The sequence below is a fragment of the Bos taurus genome, chromosome 26, assembly GCF_002263795.3.
Source record: "Bos taurus isolate L1 Dominette 01449 registration number 42190680 breed Hereford chromosome 26, ARS-UCD2.0, whole genome shotgun sequence".
NCBI classification, from domain to species: Eukaryota; Metazoa; Chordata; class Mammalia; order Artiodactyla; family Bovidae; genus Bos; species Bos taurus.
The window spans coordinates 46,509,557-46,535,993 of record NC_037353.1 but is presented as its reverse complement, the minus strand read 5'-3'; the positions used below and the strand labels follow the sequence as shown (position 1 = coordinate 46,535,993).

Genomic DNA, 26,437 nt, shown 5'->3' with positions numbered 1-26,437 from the left:
TTGGGTAAACTCCAGGAGTTGGTGATGGACAGGGAGGTCTGGCGTGCTGTGGTCCATGGGGTCGCAAAGAGTCAGACACAACTGAGCGACTGAACTGAATGGAGCCAAGCATCTAAAGCAACAGGCTCTCTATCTACATAAGCACCTCCAGTCACCCAGCCAGCAGCACCACTAAGGAGACAGGAGACAAAGGGTGGAAACTGGACACTGCCTAAAGAGAATCAGAAAATGAGAGGCCGGTCCTAAACGATGGCCGTGCAGTTAGAAATGGCAGAGGGATACCCACGCAAAAGCATGTAAATAAATTATCAGCACATGAAAGCTGCCCAGGAACCTGTTTCCCACAATGGAGTCAGGCAAAGTTACTAACACAGTGGCTCTAAGAAAGAGATAACTTTCAAGCAGGGTCTCAGGAGAAGCCTACCCTCAACGTCTACATATTGTAGAACCTTCACCGTTTCTTAAGATGTCTCTCCATCACGCCTGCATGCTCAGTCGTGTCCAACTCTTTGAGACCCTGTGGACTACAGCCCCCCAGGCTCCCCTGTCCATGGGATTCTCCAGGCAGGAATACTGGAGTGGGTGGCCATTTCCTCCTATAGAGGATCTTCCCAACCCAGGTATCGAAGCCTGCATCTCCTGCATCAGCAGGCAGATTCTTGACCACTGCGCCACCAAGGAAGCCCTGTCTCTCCATCACACAGTAGCTTAAGCTAAAGATTTGGGAGATGACACCCCTCTGCTTTTTCTCACCTCCCACATCAGAGCCACCACCATAGTCTGTAAACACACCAGCAAGTCTCAACCCTCCTCTCAACACTCGTCACCAATCCAGGAACCCAATGTCTCAGCCACAGGCCATTTTCCCCCAACCCCCAACCCCAGGAGACACTTACCAATGTCCGGACACATCTCTGGTCGTTATTCGAGGAACTGCATATAGTGTGTAGAGGCCAGAGATTCTGCTAAATAACTCTGGTGTGCAAGACAGCGCCACAGCCAAGAAGGATGGGCCCTGGGTGTCAACAGTGTTGAGGACCTCACTGTAGTCCAGCCCCACGCAGGATCAATCACCCAGACCTGATGTCAGCCTCTCACCTTATCACGGCTGCCCCCATCCCTTCTGTAGACAGCAGTCAAATGGCCCTTTGAGAAGCCAAGTCAGGCCTGAGCATGACCTTTCCTGTGGCGTCCATGGATCCTGAGTGGGACCACAGGGCTCTGCCCTCACATGCTCACCTGCTTCCCTACGCTCTCCCAACATCCCACCTGGCCTCACGACCCATCTGTCCACCCACAACTGCTGATCGTACGGCCAGTCCTTGAAAGCAGCAAAGACCTTCCAGGCTGCTCTTCCTGGGGGAACCCAGGACATGTTCCCCCACCTAGTGCCTCTTTCACTCCTGAAAGGAAAGTGAAGTTGCTCAGTTGTGTCCAGCTCTTTGCAGCCCCATGGACTGTAGCCCTACCAGGCTCCTCCGTCCATGGGATTTTCCAGGCAAGAATACTGGAGGGGTTGCCATTTCCTTCTCTAGGAGATCTTCCCAACCCAGGGATTGAACCCGGGTGTCCTGCACTGTAGGCAGATGCTTTACCATCTGAGCCACAGGGAAGTCAAACCTTCCTTGAAACAACCTCCCACCTAACCCTAACCCTAACCCCTGATACGCCTTGTCATCCTATCCCTTACTTCCCTCAACAGGACGCAAGACAATCTCAAATTAGAGATTCATGTCTGTGCTGTGCTTAAAACCATACAACTACACACGTATGGGTTGGGTGATTTAATTTATATCTGTCTCACTGACTTAAATGTAATCATCATGAGGACACAGCCCACATCTGTCATATATGCTCTGTGTCCAGTGCCTGGCACACAGAATGAACATATGAGTAAATGAATTTCTGAAACAAATGAGTAAATAAATGACATGTGCTACACATAAAGCCATCCATGAGACCTGCTCATTTTCACAGAGCACAGAATAAACCCTGACTGCAACGGTGGAAGGAGAAGAGGGTGGGGTTGTGTCTGGTCCAGTGCCAGGGGGACACACAGGAGGCCGAGTGCAGATGAAGGGAGCTAGGGGAGAGAGCCCTGAAAGCCAAAGGCAAGGGGAAGGGGAAGGAATCACGTCACGGCCTGAGCACTGAAGCCAAGAACTAAAGAGAGCACTTTTCCACCAGTGAGCATCAAAGGGGACAGGCCAGGTAGCTGGGAAGGGCCTGGAATCCTGTAATCTCAAATCAAAGGCTGTTAATCCGACAGAGGTAGGAACATGTGGTAATCAACACGGAGGAAATTCATCACAAAATTAAACAAAAGATCAATGCCACCAACTACTCAATAAAATCATTCACTACAGGCTTAAACATGAACAGTTCCATGTTCACTACATGGAACAACAGACTGGTTCCAAATAGGAAAAGGAGTACATCAAGGCTCTATATTGTCACCCTGCTTATTTAACTTATAGGCAGAGTATATCATGAGAAACGCTGGGCTGGAAGAAGCAAAAGCTGGAGTCAAGATTGCCAGGAAAAACATCAATAACCTCAGATATGCAGATAATATCACCCTTATGGCAGAAAGTGAAGAGGAACTAAAAAGCCTCTGGATGAAAGTGAAAGAGGAGAGTGAAAAAGTTGGCTTAAAGCTCAACATTCAGAAAACAAAGATCATGGCATCCGGTCCCATCACTTCACGGCAAATAGATGGGGAAACAGTGGAAACAGTAGCTGACTTTATTTTTCTGGGCTCTAAAATCACTGCAGATGGTGATTGCAGCCATGAAATTAAAAGACACTTACTCCTTGGACGGAAAGTTATGAGCAACCTAGACAGCATATTAAAAAGCAGAGACATTACTTTGCCAACAAAGGTCCATCTAGTCAAGGCTATGGTTTTTCCAGTGGTCATGTATGGATGTGAGAGTTGGACTATAAAGAAAGTTGAGTGCAGAAGAATTGATGCTTTTGAACTGTGGTGTTGGAGAAGACTCTTGAGAGTCCCTTACTGCAAGGAGATCCAACCAGTCTATCCTAAAGGAAATCAGTCCTGGGTATTCATTGAAAGGACTGATGCTGAAGCTGAAACTCCAATACTTTGGCCACCTGATACGAAGAGCTGACTCATTTGAAAAGACCCTGATGCTGGGAAAGATTGAGGGCAGGAGGAGAAGGGGACGACAGAGGATGAGATGGTTGGATGGCATCACCAACTCAATGGACATGAGTCTGAGTAAGCTCCAGGAGTTGGTGATGGACAGGGTGGCCTGGCGTGCTGCAGTTCACAGGGTCGCAAAGAGTCAGACACGACTGAGCGACTGAACTGAACAGGCTTAAAATGCTAAAAGCAAAAATCGCAGTATTCAACAGTGGAAAAATTAGGATGATGAAATATCATTTGATTAAGCAAACAAACACACATCAATTCAGGCATCTGTTCTGAACTGGTATAGAGCCAGTATATATATGATTATAACTACTCATTAATATGGAAAAACACTCATGATACAATGATAAAAATGGAGTAAAGCAAACTGTATCTAGGTTGTAACAACTGATATAAAAACTCTCACACATGTGCACCATAACTTGGGTAAAAAGTCAACACAAAAAGGAGATCATGAAATAATGATAAAAGGGGGTAAAGTGAATCTTATCTGGGTTGTAAGTCTAAAAACTCTCATGCACATGCACTATGACTTAGGTAGAAAAACAATACAAACTGCTGGTTTGATTAGAGTGGAGAACAGAAATCATCTTGCTTCCCTCTAAGGCTGCATTTCCGCTATTGCTGCAGAGTCTTACCCACTTCCAATGGGGGTGGGGAGGCAGATGGCTAGGAAACATTGTCTGCAACCAGATAGCTCCAGACAAAGTCTGCCCACATGGGTGGTCTCTCAAGTCTCCTAGGACAGTAGCCAAGATGATTGTGGAACTCCCCACCAGGAACTCTGGCCAAGAAGGAGATTCCAGAAATCCAACACTGGGCAAATGCTTTCCAAATTATAAATTGGAGGCAGTTGGAAGCCCCCATGTTGGGTAAGTTCAAATCACTTAGCCAGACTCTGGAACTCTGAGGAGTCTAGAAACCACAGACTGGAAAGCAGCATGGAAATGAACAACTGGAAGCATTTTGAGCCAAAGGTTTACCAAGCAAATGCCCTAGAATATTTTCTTCCCTTTATTTGTTCTTGCTGCTGATGCTTCTTTTTTGATGTGAATCATGACTTCACTTGTGTCTTATCATCTGTATACATGGAAAACTTGTGAAATCACAACAGTCTAGAACATTGGGCAGCGGAGGGCTAGTCCACAGGTGAAGACAGCCTGCAGGGGAACATCAGCACCTGCCCAGACTCCCACTCCCCACTCCTCCACTCTGGGGCAGCCAGGATGGTCCTAAGCACGAGTCCTGGCCCCGCCCACCTCAAAGATTGGCCAAGGATCAACACCAGCAGCACTCCTGGGAATGACTAGGAGGGAATCTGCACTTTCACAAGACCTCCAGGTGATGTGTGTACACACACTGGGAGCTGAGAAGCTCTAGCCCCTCTGGGGCCCAAACAGCTATGGTCCCAGGGTCAGCATGGCTCTGATGCTCCTCATGTATTTAGAATACATCCTTATCTCTGATGGTTGCCCCTTGGAAGGAAAGCTATGACAAACCTAGACAATGTATTAAAAAGCAGAGACATCACTTTGCCAACAAAGGTCCATATATTAAAAGCCATGGTCTTTCCAGTAATCAGGTACAGATGTGAGACCTGGACCATACAGAAGGCTAAGCACCAAAGAATTGATGCTTTCGAACTGTGGTGCTGGAGAAGACTCCTGAGAGTCACTTGGACTGCAAGGAGATCAAACCAGTCAATCCTAAAGGAAATCAACCCTGAATAGTCATTGGAAGGACTGATGCTGAAGCTGAAGCTCCAGTACTTTGGCCACCTGATGCGAAGAGCTGACTCATTAGAAAAGACCCTGATGCTGGGAAAGACTGAAGGCAAAAGGAAAAGGGGATAGTAAAAGATAAGATGGTTAGACAGCATCACTGACTCAATGAACATGAATCTGAGCAAATTCTAGGAGCTAGTGAAGGACAGGGAAGCCTGGCGTCCTGCAGTCCATGGGGTCACAAAGAGTCAGATACAACTTAGCAACTGAACAACAACTATGATGGTTCCCATATCTCACTGGCTGGCTTCCTTGGGGTCCAGAACCATCTGAGCTAAAGGAACTGGACTCAGCAGAACTCTCATCTCCTTACCTGGTTTGGCCACCAATCCTGCACGGAGACACCAAGGTTATGTAAGCAGGTGACTCCGTAGGATCAAATAGCTCCCAGGGCACCCAACACTGCAGTCCAGTCCTCAGTCCCACGAAGCAGGGGATGAGTGGAACCCCAGACAGAACCTGGGTTCTAGTGTGAAGGGCAGGCAATCACATAGAACACCACAGCCCGGGAGAGAAGGGCGCAGATTCACCGGGAGGGCAGCGAGTCACAGCCCAGGTGAGAAGGGTGCAGATTCACTGGGAAGGCAGCGAGTCACAGCCCAGGTGAGAAGGGCGCAGATTCACCGGGAGGGCAGCGAGTTCTGACAGCTCTGCTCCCGACCTCATAGACCTTCAGAGCATTTGGAAATCTGGATGGGCCCAGCTAAGCAGACAGAACAAGCTCTTTGCCATAGAGAAAGGGCCTGCCAGGGAGGTTACCGAGGCACTGTTCATGGAGAGGGAAGCTAGAAACAATCTAAGTGCCCAACTATAGCAGAAAACTAGTAAAATAATCTATGACACAACCATGAAGCAACATAACCTTAAAAAAGATGTCCTTCATGGCGGGCACAGTGGGGGAAGGGGAAGATGGGACAAAATGAGAGAGTAGCAAATTGGCATATATACATAACCATGTGTAAAAGAGATAGCTAGTGGGAAGCTGCATTATACAGCACAGGAAGCTCAGCTCCACGCTCTATGATGACCCAGAGCAGGAGGATGGGGAGGCTCCCAGAGGGAGGGGAGATGTGTATACTTCTGGCTCCTTCATGTTGCTGTGCAACAGAAACTTACACAACACTGTAAAGCAATTATCCTCCAATTAAATCAATAAATGAATAGATGTTCTTCAAAAATACTAAAGGATATATGTAAATGTATGTGAATAAAAGGCGAGTTGTAAAAGTATGTATATATAAACATTCACATGTGTATGTAAATATCTGTACACATATATATGTAATCTCATACATCATCATAGACACATCACGATGCGAAGTAAGGAGGAAAAGCCCACAATTAGAAAGGAAAACACGCTGACACTGTAATTTATGGGCGGTGAGAAGACCAGTGAGTCTTGTTTTTCTTAATTGACCTTTTGGCATTTTCCACTTTTCTAACAAGATCACATTTTATATTTATACTGAGCTCAAGGACACAACAAATCCCTGATTTGTTTAAAACTGATAAGACTTCACATCCTTATAGAAATCTTGAATTCAGCACATGAAGTGGAAGATAGAGGGGTTCGGGAAATAGGGGCCAAGGCAGAACTGCTATTACTAGAGCAGAGGCCCTGAACAGGTCAGCAGTTAACCTGTGAAACCTGAGTTTCCCATCTGCAAGGAAATCGTATTATTTGTTTGTCATCATTCCTGGACTTCCCTGATGGCTCTAGTGGTAAAGAGCCCATCTGCCAACTCAAGAGACTCAAGAAAACGTGGGTTCAATCCCTGGATCTGGAAGATCCCCTGGAGGAGGAAATGTCAACCCACTCCAGTATTCTTGCTTGGAGAATCCCATGGACAGAAGAGCCTGGCAGGCTACAGTCCCTGAGGTCACAAAGAGTCGGACAAAACTGAGCAAGCACAATCAAGATCTAAGACATTCAGAGAGTTTTTCAGAGGGCAAACATATATGAAACTTACAAGTTCGTGAGAAGCAGTCATGAACCCCAGATGCTAGCTTAGAAATGGACATAAAGTAGCCAAAACTCTTGATAAGGAAAAATTTTAAATAAAATAGAAGACAAATATGTGTACTTCAAGTCCAGATATTAATTTTTAAGCAAATGAAAACCATACTGATTGGAGGGCAAAGACCATCCCACAACTGCATTTACTACTATGCCAGTACAGCTTATTTCCAACACACTTCCTTCCTAGAGAAGGCCAGGCAGACGTGGGACCACCAGTAGCAAGAAAGGCGAGAGATGAGGAAGCTGGTGCCCCAGGAACGAATCCCTGGAAGGACGGCAAAGTCTCAGGTGTCTGTGTGCCCAGCTCAGCTCAGGGGCCTCAAATTCAATCCATCCTCGCCCCAGTCCAGACTACACGCTGGGCAAGAAATTCACTGAGCGCCAGGAACCTGTGCCTTTACTTGACGATGGAAGACACACAGAAAACTAATAATATTTCATATGAAACCAAACAGGAAAGACGGCGAAAGAAATAGAAAGGATGGTAAAGAACAGTGTTCTTCAAATGTGGGTTGAGATACACTTGCTCTTTAGGAAATAAATTTAGCGCCTGTCAACCAGCAATTTTTTTTAGTGAAATACATTAGTTCAGAATAGACTAAAAAATACCAGAATAGAATAGAAAATGCCAGAATACATCACATGGGATAAGGGGTAAGCACTGCTGCATGAAAGACTTTCCAGCTTCACACACACACCACACACAGCAATGCATTTTTTCCTGTGGATAAGTATCACTGTAGCCCTCGATAGAAGGTTCGAGAATCCTCTGGGCAGACTGCCCAGTTTGCAGGGTAGTCTTTCCTAGGATAATCCCACAGAGCTGTAAGATTTGTGGACTGGAGTTAAAATGTCAGTGCTTGTATTAATTCTGATGGCTACACCCCAAATGCCCCAAATCTAGCACTGAGATCCACGTGTGGTAAAGAAACTGAAGCCCCTGCAGTAAACATGGGTGGGGGGCCATCACTGAGACCCCTCAGGAAGCCTCAGGACCAGCGCACTGAACTGCCTTTATCCTCCTTCGGACAAACCCAACGTCTGGGGCACGGTGTCAAAGTTTTTTAGTTGCTTTACACCCCCACCAAAAACAAAACTTAGGACATATCCATTTCAATGAAAAGCTCCATGGGAAGTGAAGCTGATGTCTTTATAGCCCTAGAGGATATGATCCAGACCTGCTATCTGTCAATGTGGATGATCGGTCATGGGTCCTGTTTCTGATCCATGGGATCACTGGTGCCCAGGGACACTCTCTAGGGGAATGGAATGTGGCTCTGGAACCAGGCAATCTGGGCCTCCGTCATCCATACACCCAGTCCCACAACTTCGGGCAAGTTCATTAATAACTCTAGATGTCTTCATCTAAAATCCATGACCATACCGTGGAACAGGGTTACTCTTAAGGATCACACAAGATGCTAAAGATAAGAAAGCACTCAGAACAGCAAGTGATCAGTGAACATCAGCTGTGGCTGTTCCGGCTGTTAGAGTTCATGCTTCTTTCTAGCCACTGTTGGAATCCATCCTTCCAGAGGCTTCTGGGCATCCAGAGGGATGCTCTACTTGTGTTTCTAAAAACCAAAGGCTAGGAGAGTTGACTGCATTGACTGTGAAGCAGAAACTGGAAGCTGACCCATTTCTCCAGGCAGCTGGAGAACATCACGACTTCATGAGAAAAAGAAGGCCATCGCCGGATGTGAGTTTGGGGAAATGCTGAAATACAGTCAGGGAACAAGATGGTCAGGCACAGCACCGAGGGCGTAGAGGGTACAGAGAGGGGCTGCCATAACGTCATCCAGAGCACCCGAGCACCTGGCTCAGCGTAGTCACGGTCGTGGTGAGCAGAGGAAGAGACAGCAATGGAAGGGGATGACCACGTCTGGCTTGGAGAGGCCGCAGGTGAAGGGTCACTGGGATATACCTGGAGGAGAGGCAGACAGTGAGCACGCGGGGTGGAGCAGAGAACAGAAGCAGAAGACACCTGCCACAGGTCCAAGGGTCGGCTCACAGGGAGGAGGACACGGGGAAGTGTGATGGCCAAGAGGGCTCCGCGAAGCGCCTGCAGAGAATGTCTGGGGACGGCTGTGGGCAGGTGAAAGGGGCCATCTGATGTGCAGACAGAAGCTTCTAGACTAAATATATGTTGAAACTTCCACGCAGATTCCGTGTGTTTCCTGAAGTTAATTATAATCTGAATCTTCTCTTGCCTCCCCCTTTACTGAGATGTAAAATGCTAACCTGAATCCAGAAGGTGGGTGTCAGTGGTGGCTTCAGTTCTGAGGAGTTGACAGCAGGGAGCTCAGAGTGGTCACATCAAGCCACCCTGAATGACACCGGGAAGGTATGGACCAGGCTGACCTCCTGACTCACTCCTAACTGAAGTGGTGGCTTCAGTTCTGAGGAGGTGACAGCAGGGAGCTCAGAGCGGTCACATCAAGCCACCCTGAATGACACCGGGAAGGCATGGACCAGGCTGACCTCCTGACTCACTCCTAACTGAAGTGGTGGCTTCAGTTCTGAGGAGGTGACAGCAGGGAGCTCAGATCAGTCACATCAAGCCACCCTGAACGACACCGGGAAGGCATGGACCAGGCTGATCTCCTGACTCACAAATGGGTGCCTGCAGATCACCTCCTAGATCAAAGCAGCCAACCAGGACCACCCAGGGGAACAAAGTTTAACCCCCAAGAAAGGCTTTTTTCATAATTCCTCTACGTGAGATGACTCACAATTGTACTTCCATTTCCACAGAGCAAAACTTAGAAAGTTAAAAACTACAGAAAAACAGGATCCCATGATGGGAATTCTTAACTTTGGGAAGCTGAGAAAGCACCTATTGTGAAAGAACAAAATACAAAATTAGCAGAAGGGTGGCAACATTTCACACAACACTCAGTCATCTGTCTTGCAGATGTAAGCCTTGCATCAGTGCACAAACGTCACTGAATTCACCGTGTCCTATAATAAAACACCCACCAAAGGAAGGACTTCCAAGTCTACAGTTACTAAATGTCTTGACATCCAGAGAGGTGGGCAGACACAAGTCAAGCCCAATCAAAGTTAATAATCTAACAGTATATTTAGAAATCTAAAAGAATTTCTGGGCTCAAAAATCTAAAAGAATTTCTGGGCTTCCTGTCATTTGTATCTATTCTTAGACTCCCAGCCTCTGTTTTTTCCGAAATGCCACAGGATTTAGGAGTAAATGTACCAAACACACTGTTAATTTTAACCTCAGGACAACAAGGCAGCTTTAGGCAATAAGTTGGACTTCCCTGGTGGCTCAGATGGTAAAGAATCTGTCCGCAATGTAGGAGACCTAGGTTTAATCCCTGGGATAGGAAGATTCTATGAAGAAGGAAATGGCAAACCACTCCAGTATTCCTGCCTGGAGAATTCCATGGACAGAGGAGCCTGGCGGGCTACTGTCCATGGGGTCGCCAAAAAGTCAGAGACAACTGAGCGACTTTCACTTTCAGGCAGTAAGTTGCCAAAATAATTAAGCCACAACTTGAAAATAGGCACGATGCAGCTTTCTCTGTGGACCACCAGCTCTACATCACGACAGAAATGATGCCAAGGGACCACAGCTCCTCCAGACAGCAGCATCACCTCTGAGATGAAAGGATCGTTATGACTCCTCACGTTAAGTGACACTGGTTCCCCTGGTCACAGCAATGCAACACACACCTGAGTACATGGACATGTTTGTTCGACACTTAAAAGCTGGGAAACCACTTTCCCACAACAGTTTTAAGACAATAGCCATAAGGATGCTTCCTGAAATGACACATTAAAAGAACATTCAAAAAGGAACATGAGAACACAGCAGGCTTCAGGAAGCAGTGGAACGAAAGCTAAGAGTTAATCATTTGGAAGACTCTTGTCCTCAGAATCACAATAAACGAAAATTCTGAAAGAGATGGGAATACCAGACCACCTGATCTGCCTCTTGAGAAATTTGTATGCAGGTCAGGAAGCAACAGTTAGAATTGGACATGGAACAACAGACTGGTTCCAAATAGGAAAAGGAGTACGTCAAGGCTGTATATTGTCACCCTGCTTATTTAACTTATATGCAGAGTACATCATGAGAAACGCTGGACTGGAAGAAACACAAGCTGGAATCAAGATTGCCTGGAGAAATATCAATAACCTCAGATATGCAAATGACACCACCCTTATGGCAGAAAGTGAAGAGGAACTCAAAAGCCTCTTGATGAAAGTGAAAGAGGAGAGTGAAAAAGTTGGCTTAAAGCTCAACATTCAGAAAACGAAGATCATGGCATCCGGTCTCATCACTTCATGGGAAACAGAGAGGAAACAGTGGAAACAGTGTCAGACTTTATTTTTCTGGGCTCCAAAATCACTGCAGATGGTGACTGCAGCCATGAAATTAAAAGACGCTTACTCCTTGGAAGGAAAGTTATGACCAACCTAGATAGCATATTCAAAAGCAGAGACATTACTTTGCCAACAAAGGTTCGCCTAGACAAGGCTATGGTTTTTCCTGTGGTCATGTATGGATGTGAGAGTTGGACTATGAAGAAGGCTGAGCACCAAAGAATTGATGCTTTTGAACTGTGGTGTTGGAGAAGACTCTTGAGAGTCCCTTGGACTGCAAGGAGATCCAACCAGTCCATTCTGAAGGAGACCAGTCCTGGGATTTCTTTGGAAGGAATGATGCTAAAGCTGAAACTCCAGTACTTTGGCCACCTCATGCAAAGAGTTGACTCATTGGAAAAGACTCTGATGCTGGGAGGGATTGGGGGCAGGAGGAGAAGGGGATGACAGAGGATGAGATGGCTGGATGGCATCACTGACTCGATGGACGTGAATCTGAGTGAACTCCGGGAGTTGGTGATGGACAGGGAGGCCTGGCGTGCTGCGATTCATGGGGTCGCAAAGAGTCGGACACGACTGAGCGACTGATCTGATCTGATCTGTCCTCGGAAGGAATCAGCATGGGCAACACATGCAGACTACATGGCTTCTTCTGCAGTAAGTCAGCCACATGGAAATTTCCAGAAAGGGGGATGCTAGGGAGTGTGTGGGCTCTGGGTTGATCTGTGGGCTTCCCCCATGCCCTGCCCCCTGACACCTCTACCCCTAACATGTCCTGAAGACCACCCAGACCCCACCTTTGGGATAAAGGCATCTTGATCCCACAGAGGACCACAGGGCAAGAACAGATAATGAGGTGATGAGAAGAGCAGGACCACGGGAAGGCTGGATCCAGACTTGCTGGAGGACGAAGACGTACCACTATGGGCACAGCTTCGTCTGAGATCTGGCGGATGCCTGGGGCCCCTACAGCCTCAGCCTCCCACTCCCGCTCAGATACTGAGATGCCCTGACAACAGACACAAAAACACTGTTCTCATCCACTTCCCCACCCTTCCATGAGGAAACTGAGACCCTCTCCCCACGGAGAGACAAAGAGCAATGGCAGGGACTTCCCTGGCGGTCCAGCGGTTAAGACTCCATGCTTCAACTGCAGGGGGCGTGCGTTGAATCCCTGGTTGGAGAACTAAGATCCCACATGCTGAGCGGCGCAGCCAAATTTTAAACAATCAAATTTAATTAAAGAAAAAAAAGCAAGAGCAATGGTAGCAAAATTTAAGAGCAGCTACAGAGAAAACAAAGAGAATCCCATTACAGGCACCACGATTACGGTCATTGCAAAGCCACTCCCGGTAAGTCCAGGTTTCGTAGGACGCGCAGTCCCTGCTTTCCTGGGCCCGCGGGGAACCCCGCGTCTAAGAGCGGCCCGCACGCAGTCGGCGCTGCCGCACCCGAGGGCCTACCTTCACCCGGACGGTCTGGTCCGACACGCTGCTCATCATATCGCTGATGGACCGGAAGAGCTGCAGCAGGGACTCCACGAAATCAGCCTCTCCTTTGTTCTCATAGAGCCTGCAAAGGAACACACGGGATCTGTGGGCCGGGCACAGGCACACGGCCGCCTTCTGCTCCCACGTCCACAGACGCTAGAGGTGCCGCTGGGCTGGTAAGGTAGACCGGGACAGAACGTCCTCAGCGTCCACGGAACACGGCAGAGGACTGGGCAGTGAGGGCATGATCTGGACCATGCAGCCAGGAAGGTCTGCCTCCGTGCTGAAGAAGCTGATCTTCAGTCACTCTATTTATTGTCTTTTGTCTACATTCTACAAGTCTGAAAACCAGAGAAATGTAGTAAAAAGGGAGGGAAGGAGAGAAAGGGGAAGGAGGAGAGAGAGGAAGGAAGAAGGGAGAAATCCAGCTTTAATGTTGCCCCGCAGAGATCTCATTATTAACATCTCAGCATATATTCTGCGCGTGTTTCTTAAACCCATGTCAAATAACAGACTATCACAAAGACACCAAGTTTACCGTGATTTCAGAATCATTCAAAAATGACACTGTAAGAATAAATGCAAAAAATTACTTGATCTCAGAGTAATGATACTATATTATCATTGAATGATATTCTTTCATCATAGAATTGGTGGTTCTGGGAAAACATTCAAAAGGTAGAACATATTCAATAAATGGATAATAAAGAAGTTGTACATTGGTTCCATGCATGCAAATACATGTTGCTAATTGTAAATAAGTTTCATCTATAAATAATTTATTAGCAGATACTTCAAGCTGCCGTGTTACTAAAAACCAACACATTTGCATTTTAAAATGCTGCAACGCAGATGTTTTATTAATATAGACTAGCTTTCTGCCTAATTAAAAGTATACCATACCTGAAAACTTGTGTACAATGGAAAATTTTGTAAACTAAGTGATAATTAATTACCCTAGAGGTAATCTTATATTTAAATGAGTTCCATTGTAAGGAAACAAAGTCTGTCTAAAATGGGGAATTGCAAACTAGTGTATCTGTTTTGCAAAAAACTTTCAAAGAGGGGCTTGTATAAACAGTACCCAACAATGACACTTATGAACTCATGAATTTCTGCCTGCTGGTAAAATTAAGCACAGTTTGACAGACTGGTGCAAATACTTGGGGAGGTTTCTAGCATATACTCAGCCATTCTCCTCCACCCCCTCTGCCCCAGTATATCTGCCAATTCCTAAGGCTCAATGGGGCTGGGCACTGAAAACCAAACTGAAAACATCTGTAAAGCAAAGTAGAGTTTTTATCAGTCTCCAGAGATAAAGAACTCAGTTTGAAAAATGCCAGGGAGAAGGGCCCAGATAACACAGCAGACTCTCGTTGAAAGCCCTGGAAAACCAAAGGAAAACTGCATAAGACTGAGGCTTACAAAGGCTACACACAGCCTCTGTAGCCTAAGCGTTCAGTCCACTTCTCTGCCTAGAAAAGATCAGTCCTCTCTAGAAGAAGATCACATCACCTGGGGCTTTGACAGTTGTATATGTTCACAGTCCCATATTCAAACAAGCTACTAAACACAGCAAAATACCATGTGGCCAAATCAAAGAAGGAAAAGACAACAGAAACAGATACCCAGGTGGTCAAGATACTGTAGTTAGCAAGTAGTTACATCTTGTCACAAGAATGTCAAAATAAATATAAGCATTATAGCATTATGCTGCAAAACAGAAAAGATGGAAAACATAGAAAACTGGAAATATGGAAAATAGAGAGATGGAGAAAACAGAAGGCAAGATAAAAAAATTCTTGTAGAAAAATGAATGTATAAAAAAAGATGAAAATTCTGAAACGAAATACAATATCTAAAATAAAGAATTCATTATATGGGTAAAATTGAGATTAGACATTGTTAGAAACAGAATCAGTGAAATGGAAGACAATCAACAGGAAAATAAACAGAAGAGAAAGAAAACCTAGAAACGTGTGCTAAGATACGTAGGACATATTGAAGACAGCTCAGATACATGTAACTGAAGTTACAGAAGAAAATGACAGGTACAATGTGACAAATGAAACATTAGAAGCGATAATGGCCATGAATTTGTTGAAACTAATATAAGCGACAATCCAAAATTCAAGAAACTCTCAGAATCCAACGTAGGGTAGATAAAAAGCAAATCATTCCTAAGCAATCCATAGTAAAATTGCTAATAACCACAGAAAAAAAAGAGAAAAATGGCAAACATAGCTAGAAAACAGTTGTTAAAGATACCATTAGCTTCAAAGATGTAGCAGTAAGTCTGAAAGTTGACTTCTCACCAGAAATGATGGAAACCGAAAGAGAAAATAACACCTACAAGGAGAAAACAGCTGTCAATCTAGAATTCTCTATTAAATGAAAACATCCTTCAAAAACAAAAATGAAACCAACAATTTTCATTTAAAAAAAACCCCGCATCAGACTTATACCAAAAGAAACGCTACATGATTCCTCTACACTGAAGGAAAATAATTCTATAGAGAAACATAAAATTAAAAGAAAGATCGAAAAACAACGATAAGTATAAAACATACCGAATGAATGCCGACTATACAAAACAATAATAGCAATGCTTTATGAAGTTTAGGGTATTTGTAGACTTGAAATGCATGACAATAATAACACAAGAGACAGAAAATGGGACGAGGAAAAGAACATTTTGATTGGTACTAAAGAAGGCAGAAAAAAGCATAATATAGATGAGCAAAACAAAATTAATAGAAAGACAATTGAAATAAACTTAATATGTTACCTGAGTGTATTAATAGTAAATTAAAAGGATTTTTACACTGGATAAAAAAAAAAAAACAGCTCTATATTGTGTATAAGAGACACACCTTAAATATAAGAACACAGGAAGGCTGAAAGTAAAAGAATGGGAAATGGTATTCTGCGAAAATACTAACCAAAAGATAAAGGGAACCTTTTCACATTAAGCAGTAAGTTCACAACAAAGAGATCACAGTTCTAAATCTGCATGCCCCCAATAATACAGCTTCAAAATCTACAAGGTACAATCAATTCATGGGTCTTTCTTATATTTAATATTCCACTAGGAATCCCTCAAGAATGAAAATTTAATTATTAATTCCTCTGCTGCCAACCACCATTTAAAAGATATATATGGCAGTATTTTACAGCAAGCACTTTGGAGCCCCTTTCTGTAAGGAAGGCAAGGTCTCTAGAGACGAATAAACCAAGAGTCCCTTGTTCACCCCACACTGAGGTGGGTAAGAGGAAAGGACTCAGAGGGCGACTGGTAAATACACAGACAAAGCCTAGTCATCATACCTCGCTCTATTTAAACGTTAAGTATCCATTAACAAGGAACAGCTTGACCTTTGTTTATTAACCACATCCTACAATTGTGGCCGAGGAAATGATAGCAAAATGACGGGTCTACAACTTATTCATGATCAACGACTAACTATTCAGGAAGCTAACACCAGGTGAGACAGGCAGCAGGCAGCAATAACCAGCTTCAGTGACTGGATTCAGACAGCCTCATGCAGGCTGCGTCTGTTTTCCGGCTTTCCAGCCAATGTGATCCACCTACACAGGAAGCACAGACAAGCCAAACCAGCGGAGAAGTGCCCCTGGCTGTCAGGAGTCTCTCCGTGGCTTCCCCAAGAACCAAATGTCTTTGGACCAGAGTTTTAAAAATGCTGTTCTCATCTCTAAACAAACAAACAAAGTATGGATTTGTATAGTGAGAAAGCAAGTGGGGTGACAAGGATTAGTTTCAGTATCTTCATCTCCAATGTTTCACCCCTTCCTTCTCCAGAAGAGTAATTACTGTCAACGTGGAATTTTACAAAGCTACTACATTATGTGAAAGCACAGCATACCTGTTTGAAAGGAGAAGAAAAACAAAAGACCTCCGAAGTTTATTTCAACTGCAAATAGAAAAACACACTTGATTCCAGCTGTGAGCACAACTGTTTTTCTCTCAAGGTAATAGATGCTTTGCAGGTAAGAAAACGGGAACCTGAGTTTGCTTTCTCCCTCACCCCTGAAAAAACCATGCGTCAGAGTTGCTCAGAACTTGTTAGGAATCAAACATCCCGGAAAACTGGGCGGGACACAGGACGGCTTTTCCCCTAAACAGTATATACACAATAGGAATGTTATTTCATGTCAATGTAATGAAGACAATGAAGACTACCAAAATGGGTCTCAGGGTGGAGGGTATTTGAGGACAGGAAACAATTGAGAGACTTTAGCCCCATGTCTGTGATTTCAACATCCTGGTTTCTTTTTTCCTATCATAGATTCTTCTCAGAAATCTCAGACTACAGATTGAAATTTAAGCACTATCATATTTATACAATGCAACTACAACTGTGTTCTAGGCTCTGAGAGGAACATATGTCCTTGTCTGCCCTCAAGAATCATAAAGGCGGCCAAGATACACATTTAAGAAACTAGAGAGAAACTAAGGTCAATATACTTTAAAAGTCTGGGACAGTCAGGGCTCCAAAGCCCATTAGGCTCTTGGAAAGGAAGGATTCTGGTGGGACAGTGTCTGGTGAGATGAGGTCAGGGATATCAGGACAAGGATCCTGGAAGGTTCGTGAAGTCTTCTGGCAACTGCTCTGCTGGCCTTCTCAACTCTTGGCACTTTGTGTCCTGAACGGCCTCAGCTCTTCACAAACACATGAACCCAGCAGAGAGACTCATCTGGGGATCAAGCCTGGCTCCCCCAACTCCAGGAAAAAGGCTGGCACCAGGACCATGGTCTCTGCCAACACCGAGTGGCCGAGGGCCAAAACAAAGGCATTCCTAAGGCTGTCCAGACATAAGGCACTGCCGAGGCCGCGGGCAAGGGTCTGTTCAGTATTCCGCTCCATTTCCATGACACAATAGGACTGAATCACCCTTGTGCGACACTTAGGGCTCAGTGGCTCAAAGTCAAAGAGAGAGTGGAGACCGGAGTCTCACAGAGTGACCCCAAAACTAACGAGGAAGAAAGGCTGTCAGGGGCCTAATTACATGGGATTTACAAAGCTGGGGCTTGGGCTTCCCAGGTGGCGCAGTGGTAAAGAATCCCTGTGCCAATGCAGGAGATGCAGGTTCGATCCCTGGGTCGGGAAGATCCTCTGGAACAGGAAATGCAACCCACTCCACTATTATTACCTGGAAAATTCCACAGACAGAGGACCCTGGTGGGCTACAGTCCAGGGGGTTGCAAAGAGTTGGACACTTCTGTACCCACTGCACTGCGTTACTAACCTGAGATAAGTTAGGGATATTACGCTGGCAGGTAACAGGAATTCCTGATTAAAGGTATGAGAAAGAGTGTCAATGCCCATTCAATATATACTTCTCCTTCACTACTTTACTAAAGGAAATCTGATTTTGTTGAAAAGTGAAGTCATTCAGTCGTGTCTGACTCTTTGCCACCCCATGGGCTGGAGCCTACCAGGCTCCTCTGTCCATGGGATTCTCCAGGCAAGAGTACTGGAGTGGGTTGCCATTTCCTTCTCCAGGGGATCTTCCTGACCCAGGGATCGAACCCAGGTCTCCTGCATTGTGAGCAGACGCTTTACCATCTGAGCCACCAGCATCAATAAATTCTTTCCCATCTCCCTTGCATCTAGGATGGCCAATAGGAGGGAAGCACATGACCCACTGTAGGCAGTGGGGACAATGTTCCTTAAGGAAAGTAACTGAAAGAGCTGTTGACATCCACTTTGCCTTCTCTGCAGCCTGCAGTGAGGTCTTGACACCAGGAGGAGCAGGAGCCACTTTGGGGCCATGAGACAGACAGAGATTCCTAAGGACAGTGGGGCAGAGAGATAGAAGGAGCCAAGGATGAAATAAGTAAGCAGAGACCAAGTGCACAAGCTCCAGACTCTTCCTCTGGGTTCCACGCCATGTTAGGGAAACAAGCGAACCTCATCTGTTTCTCTAACATGTAGCCAGTCATACTGCTACCCCAAGAAGATCAATCAAACTCAGTGCTATTTACAAGACCATGGTCCCAAGATCGCACACCATTTGTATTTTCAGGCTGAAAGAGATTAAGGAGAAACAGAGAGAAACAATTTGCCACTGGTCCACTTGGGTGACCCCAATCTTTTCTAAGCAGCATTATTTTGTAAAAGATTATAGCATTTACAACAATAGCAGGAACACACTGACCTTGAACATACCTTTCTTTTCATTATTAATCTCTGAATGAGAAGGAAAATCAGCAGTGTGTTTGAAAAGGAGATGCCGGGCATCAATGAATCCCTGACCCAGGGCCATACTGATCACAAATTGTACATGATGAAAATTTTTTCACATAAAACATGACATAATCCACACCACCTGATTGTTCCACTCTTTCAAGTTCATCCTCTCACCTTAGTGTCGATGTTATTTTAGAGTAATCAAAGATTTAAAATTAGTGGGACACATATAAAAGCAAGATTTTGTCTGACTCTTCTGCAACCCCATGGACCGTAGCCCACCAGGCTCCACCATCCATGGAATTCTCCAGGCAAGAATACTGGAGTGGGTAGCCATTCCCTTCTCCAGGGGATCTTCCCAACCCAAGGATCAGACCTGGGTCTCCTGCATTGCAGGCAGATTCTTTACCACCTGAGCCACCAGGGAAGCCTCTAAATAAAAGCAAGACCAGATCAGATCAGTCGCTCAGTCGTGTCCGACTCTTTGCGACCCCATGAATCGCAGCACGCCAGGCCTCCCTGTCCATCACCAACTCCCAGAGTTCACTCAGACTCACATCCATCGAGTCAGTGATGCCATCCAGCCATCTCATCCTCTGTCGTCCCCTTCTCCTCATGCCCCCAATCCTTCCCAGCATCAGTCTTTTCCAATGAGTCAACTCTTTGCATGAGGTGGCCAAAGTACTGGAGTTTCAGCTTTAGCATCATTCCTTCCAAAGAAATCCCAGGACTGATCTTCAGAATGGACTGGTTGGATCTCCTTGCAGTCCAAGGGACTCTCAAGAGTCTTCTCTAACACGACACTTCAAAAGCATCAATTCTTTGGCGCTCAGCCTTCTTCACAGTCCAACTCTCACATCCATACATGACCACAGGAAAAACCATAGCCTTGACTAGATGGACCTTTGTTGGCAAAGTAATGTCTCTGCTTTTTAATATGCTATCTAGGTTGGTCATAACTTTCCTTCCAAGGAGTAAGCGTCTTTTAATTTCATGGCTACAGTCACCATCTGCAGTGATTTTGGAGCCCAGAAAAATAAAGTCAGCCCTGTTTCCACTGTTTCCCCATCTATTTCCCATGAAGTGATGGGACCGGATGCCATATCTTCGTTTTCTGAATGTTGAGCTTTAAGCCAACTTTTTCACTCTCCACTTTCACTTTCATTAAGAGGCTTTTGAGTTCCTCTTCACTTTCTGCCATAAGGGTGGTGTCATCTGCATATCTGAGGTTATTGTTATTTCTCCTGGCAATCTTGATTCCAGCTTGTGCTTCTTCCAGTCCAGCATTTCTCATGATGTACTCTGCATATAAGTTAAATAAGCAGGGTGACAATATACAGCCTTGACGAACTCCTTTTCCTATTTGGAACCAGTCTGTTGTTCCATGTCCAGTTCTAACTGTTGCTTCCTGACCTGCATACAAATTTCTCAAGAGGCAGATCAGATGGTCTGGTATCCCCATCTCTTTCAGAATTTTCCACAGTTTATTGTGATCCATACAGTCAAAGGCTTTGGCATAGTCAATAAAGCAGAAATAGATGCTTTTCTGGAACTCTCTTGCTTTTTCCATGATCCAGCAGATGTTGGAAATTTGATCTCTGGTTCCTCTGCCTTTTCTAAAACCGTGAAGTTCACGGTTCACATACTGCTGAAGCCTGGCTTGGAGAATTTTGAGCATTACTTTACTAGCGTGTGAGATGAGTGCAACTGTGCGGTAGTTTGAGCATTCTTTGGCATTGCCTTTCTTTGGGATTGGAATGAAAACTGATCTTTTCCAATCCTGTGGCCACTGCTGAGTTTTCCAAATTTGCTGGCATATTGAGTGCAGCACTTTCACAGCATCATCTTTTAGGATTTGGAATAGCTCAACTGGAATTCCATCACCTCCACTAGCTTTGTTCGTAGTGATGCTTTCTAAGGCCCACTTGACTTCACATTCCAGGATGTCTGGCTCTAGGTCAGTGATCACACCATCATGATTATCTAGGTCGTGAAGATCTTTTTTGTACAGTTCTTCTGTGTATTTTTGCCATCTCTTCTTAATATCTTCTGCTTTTGTTAGGTCTCTACCATGGGCTTCCAAAAAGTTCCTTTTTGTAGAAGCAATTTTACTGAAAAATATGATAAAATACAGAGAAAAAAAAACACCCTACTTTCTTAGTCATCTTTCACACCTTGACAGTGAGAAAATCATCAACAGGTTTCACCCTGACAAAAACAGAAAGCTTCGTGACCCTCATCAAGATTCACACCTATCCATGATAAGCAAAGTAAAAGAGTGTATTCTTCAGTCAAGGAGCAGAGCATGACGGCCTCAAACCACGGGTCTGAACTCACAGGAACCGTAGAATGACCACAGCACAGGCCATCCTTGTCCAGTAACACAGGGGCTGTGGCCACTGATCAGTGGAGGGCACCACCCCGTTTGTGACTCTTACAGCTCTACACACAGTCTCCTGCTCCTCTGGCTTACGTGCCCCACAGGGTACACGAGACTGGTTCGTGAATACCTCCCCTCTCTCCCTGGCTGTTCTGGAAAGCCAACTTCAGGCCAACAAAATGAAGAGTCAATAAGGAGGTACCGACTTGGGTCCACACTCCCTCAATTCCCCATATTCACTGATACATTTCAAGAGGGCTGTGCTTTTAAAGGCGACATGTACTCTGTGAATCAGAGGGACACTGATTCTTAAACTCCATCTCTGTGTTTCGGACTCACACAAGAATATCACCCTCCCATAACTGACAAGGAGCAGCATCACCCACTGTAGGGCACCCTAAGCAGGAGCCTCCGCAAACAGCAGCAGCGGGAGTCGGCTTCAACGCCCCAGCGTCCCACCTACCCCTGCTTCTCCTCTCTGCATTCAGAGCTAAACGTTGTGGACCGACTGAAACCTCATTTATTTTAGCCCCATTCTTTCATCTATAGATATCTAGGAAAAAACACTAATGTTCTCTATAAAATGATGAAGTCATTATTTTAAAGTGGATCGGAAATACCCCAATCCACTTTAAAGTTTGAAAACAACTCATAAATTTGCCCAGATAATCCATGAAACACATCCCTAAGTTAAAACACTGAATGTCCATGCACAAGGCCATTTCGTGTATAGGAACCTCTCTCCAGAAACAAAACATGATTCTAGTTGAAGGAAAGAGGGCGGAAGCCCCACCACCTTCCCAGGTGAGTTAATTTACCTTGCTGTTTATTATTGTTGATGTGGCTTGTTTTAATTTTGTGTGTTCTTCAAGGGGTTTTTTTCCTCTGTAAAATAACACTGAAAAGAACTGTAGAACTCTGGGTGTTCAGTCTGTACTGTGTCGGACAAAATGCCAATGCTTTCAGGAGACAATGTTTGACTCACAGGCATACAGTTCAGACTCAGGGCTCAAGACTCAAACTCAGAGAGCTTGCCTTTTACTCCACTGGGGAGCAGTTAGGGTGAGCGTGGACAGCTCCAGCCCAGAATTGCTGTCTGTTAACTGCCATGTTCTGCTAGACCGCAGGGAAAGGAAGGGGAGGAGGAGAGAGAGGCAAAGAAGAACGAGGCAGGGGAAGGGAGAAGACGCAGGAAGGAAGGAAGGAAGGAAGAAAAGAGTCTCCTCCCAGCCCTCTGGAGAGCTGGCACAGGGACACGCACTGGTTGAACAGGATCCGGGAACGCACGATGAACTTGAAGATGTACTCTAAAGCCTTCATGGCTTTATACAGCTGGTCACTTATTCCCGGCTTCTCGGCATTGTCCACATAGTTCCGCAAAACTTTCGTCAGCTTCCTGTTTGGAACGGAAACACACATCAACAAATTCAGACGACTACAGTATCTCATTTCTTAACTGGGGCAGAAATATACAAGTGGATATTTGGGTTCTTTTTAGCTGGGTTCACAAATTATCAGTATGTGCATATTTGTGAAATGTATTCGAAACAGATTAAAAGTGACCCATAAAACAACTCTCAGAGGAGCGAGATCTGAGCATTTAACAAGCATTTTCTAAGTTTTAGATGTCCTCCTAAGCATTTAAGAGTATTATATAATTTATTCTCCACAGCAACACTGTATGACAAGTGTTCAGTTTTACCCCTAATTTGCAGATGGAGAAGCCCAGGACTCGGTGGGTGATCTAGCATTCCAATGCTCAACAACAAAATCAAAGGGGTTTTCTTTACAGACATATCTGTTTTCATAATGCTCTTTTTTTTCAATTGAGTGCTATTTTCAAATGATAGAGGCAGTAAGAGTAATAATCAGTTTTTAATTCTGTCCAAATGTCTACATTTTCTACCTCTATGCATGTACGCTCAGTCATGTCTGACTCTTCATGACCCCATGGACAGTAGTATGCCAGGCTCCTCTGTCCATGGGATTTCCCAGGCAAGAATACTGGAGTGGATTGCCATTTCCTCCTCCAGGGGATCTTCCCAACCCAGAGACTGAACTCACACCTCCTGCATTGGCAGACAGGTTCTCTACCACAGAGCCAACTACTGGCCCATAAACTAATAATCTTCAAGTCAAGCCTTTTAAATCATAAAGGAATAATTAAATCACTTCAGTGTATTTTCAGCTTGTGGTGCGTTTGGCTACACTGTAACTTCAAAAACTAGCAACACATGTAAAACTTGTATGACAACAACCAACAAAATTACCCCCAAACCAAACGTCTCCACCCCCTAACTTTTTCAGTAATCAACAAGAATTCCTTCTGGCTTTTAAATATTCATAAAAAACAACAACAACAGCAACAACAACCCGCCAAGGTACTGACAGCTCTTCTCGTAAAGTTAGGAGCCAGTGTGCACCAGCTTGTTATTTGAGATTAGTACAAGTCACTCATAAGAGCAACTGAAACTTGGCTCGTGGATGACCTCGGAAGAACCTAAGAGAAACGATTTTACTGATAAATCACAATAAAAAGGCTGTGGTGCGACTGAGTGGATGTGAAATCATTTCTAACACTGATCAAGATGAAGAACTCAAGAAACCTCACAATGCTGTCACAGGAGCCTTCCTGGCAGTGTGTCCTGAAGAAGTGAGGCCAGAAAGATCCCCTCCCGTTAGGTTCCCCTGGTCCCGACCCTGGGAAGGTATCTACCCTTACAAGTCTTGTGATGGTTCTCGAGGCCTGGCAGAGCCTCTCAAGTCCGGGCATAAAAGCTGTTTCACCCAGTTTAAAAACATACTTTCCCAAACTGACAGCCCCACACACCCTGTTCTCTTAAACCCTACTGATAGCCCAAGAAATATACATTCCATCTGGAGAAGGGAATGACTACCCACTCCAGTATTCTCGCCCAGAGAATCCCATGGATAAGAGGAGCCTGGTGGGCTACAGTCCATGGGGTCGCAAAGAGTCAGACATGACTGACCGACTGACGCTTTCACTTTTCACATTCATTCCATAGAAACAGATTTTGGAAATCCTTCCAAAAGTTCAGTCAAAGGAAAGAACAAAAAGAAGGAAAGCATGGCCCAGAATCAGAAAATAAATCAGGAAGTCACAGGACCCGAATCCACACCCGTCACACCACTTGTAACTATAGAAAGACCAAACTGGTGAGAGGACCAGACCAATGGGGCATCGGTTCAGTGGGGAGGAGGCCCGAACCAGCTCCGGGAAAGGCAGGTCTGTGCACAGAAGGAGCACGTCCTGCTGGTTTTGGGGAAGAACCGTCCCAAAAGCTGACGCCTCCCTCCCTCCTGGCTTGGACCAGCCCCGGTCACTCTGCCCCGTGAACCACCCATACAGCAAGCACCTGCTCTGTGACTTAGAAAGCTAAGAAGTAACACCCATTGCCTCTAGTCTTCGTTAATTTCTTCTCAGAGTTGTTTGCAAAGAAAGGCTCCAGATCTCAACATTTATCAAAGGAAAGAGGTAAAGAAACTGCCTGGATGGGAATCTAATCTAAGCCTCCACCCACCTCCCCCCCAAGCAGGGGAGGGGAGAGACTGTTTGTGATGATGCTTGGTACTAGAATGTCCCCTGGGCTGGAGAACGCTGCAAACACTTCATTAGGGCAGAGGCAGCCTTCCTGATTGCGTTAGAACTGCGTGAACCTCAATTATCTCCTCTGGCATTTCAAGGCGAAATGCTCAGATTCCAACGGCTGAAGAACCACTTGGGGTTGCTGGTTAGTCAAAACAAGATAAGAACACTTATTTTCCGAAATTAAAAATTTTTCTGCAGATGACAGACTGGATGAGAGGATACGGATTCTTGGCTCCATCCTGTTGTAACTTAACAGTAAGATGGTACTTTCTGTGTCTTCCATGGACTAACCTGCCCAATGCTCCCCAGGTATGCTTCCCCCTTTGAGAATAAGGGCAAGGGGACGCCAGAAAGAGGACCTGGCCTGCAGCACGGTGACCTTGCCACCGTTCTGACTTTCTAAAATGAAAGTAAAAACTCTAATCTGAGAACAGTTGTTGGGCCCAGTTTCAGTAAAGGAGGATGGTGGCAGTGACACAGCAGGAGGTCACATGGGACCCAGAGCAGCATTCAGGCCCCCCCCCGAACCCTGCACTGACTCCTTTTGGTTGCTATAGCGAGATGGTGCCACCCGACCAGCAGTCTGCAGGTCTGAAGTGCGGGCCAACTGGGCTTCTCCACAGAGAGAACTGAAGGTCTTAAACAAAGGTTGATTAGCCAGCAAGCAGCAAGCTTGTCACAGCTTGCCCTGTGTGCCTGAGGACACCCCTGCTTCCTGGCCACGTGGGGCTCCACCAGCAGCCCTACAATAAACAAGCACTACTGAAGATACAGAAGAGTCCGAGACCCAGGGACAGGCCCGCTGACCTTGAGTTCCCGCAGCCAGGGACAACAGGTTCTGACCTAAGTAGGGGCAAGACACAGATGGGAACTTCGATTCAAGTTCCTGGCCCTAAAAGGGAATCATTTCTAAGGAATCTAAGTGAAATGTTCTTTAAAATATTAAACCTTTCTTTTTCACTGCAGCTCACACAGAAAACAGTCTGAATCAGTGCCAATAAATCCCACTGTGAGAGAACGAGGAACTCGCCCTAATAATTCTAATAATAACGGAATATAACTACTGCTTGGTGCTAAGTGCCATGGATTATTCCAAACACTTGACACGTTAAGAACTTATTAAAATTCTCAAGAAAACCTACAACCGTGCTGTTGTGCAGATAAGAAGGCTGAAGCTCAGAGACGCGAAGCAACCTAAGTTTGCAAGTGACCGTGGTAACACAAGCCGTGGCAGCAAGTCCCAGGGCTGTGGCCTTGACACCAGGCTCCACACCTTCCCCTGGGAGCCCTACTCCCAGGGACCCGAGAGGGGGCCAGGTAGGGAGCAGCTAGGTGAGTGCAGAACAGCTGGGTGGGGAGTCAGAATCCTAGTTAGTCAGAGCTGAAGCTTCTGGAACAGAGGAGAGGAACTCTTTAAAG

At 45.4% G+C, this 26,437-nt stretch overlaps 1 protein-coding gene across 2 annotated transcripts in view; it reads right to left on the bottom strand.

Annotated features, from left to right (window-relative positions):
- Positions 1-26,437, bottom strand: part of DOCK1 (dedicator of cytokinesis 1) — a 556,534-nt gene that overhangs the window by 412,745 nt on the left and 117,352 nt on the right. For both annotated transcript variants that reach the window (XM_005225872.5, XM_002698580.6), the window contains exons 22-23: positions 22,670-22,804; positions 12,790-12,898 (exon numbers count right to left, since the gene is read on the bottom strand). In XM_005225872.5, coding sequence (XP_005225929.2) covers positions 12,790-12,898; positions 22,670-22,804 — 244 coding nt within the window. The remainder of the gene's footprint in view (positions 1-12,789; positions 12,899-22,669; positions 22,805-26,437) is intronic.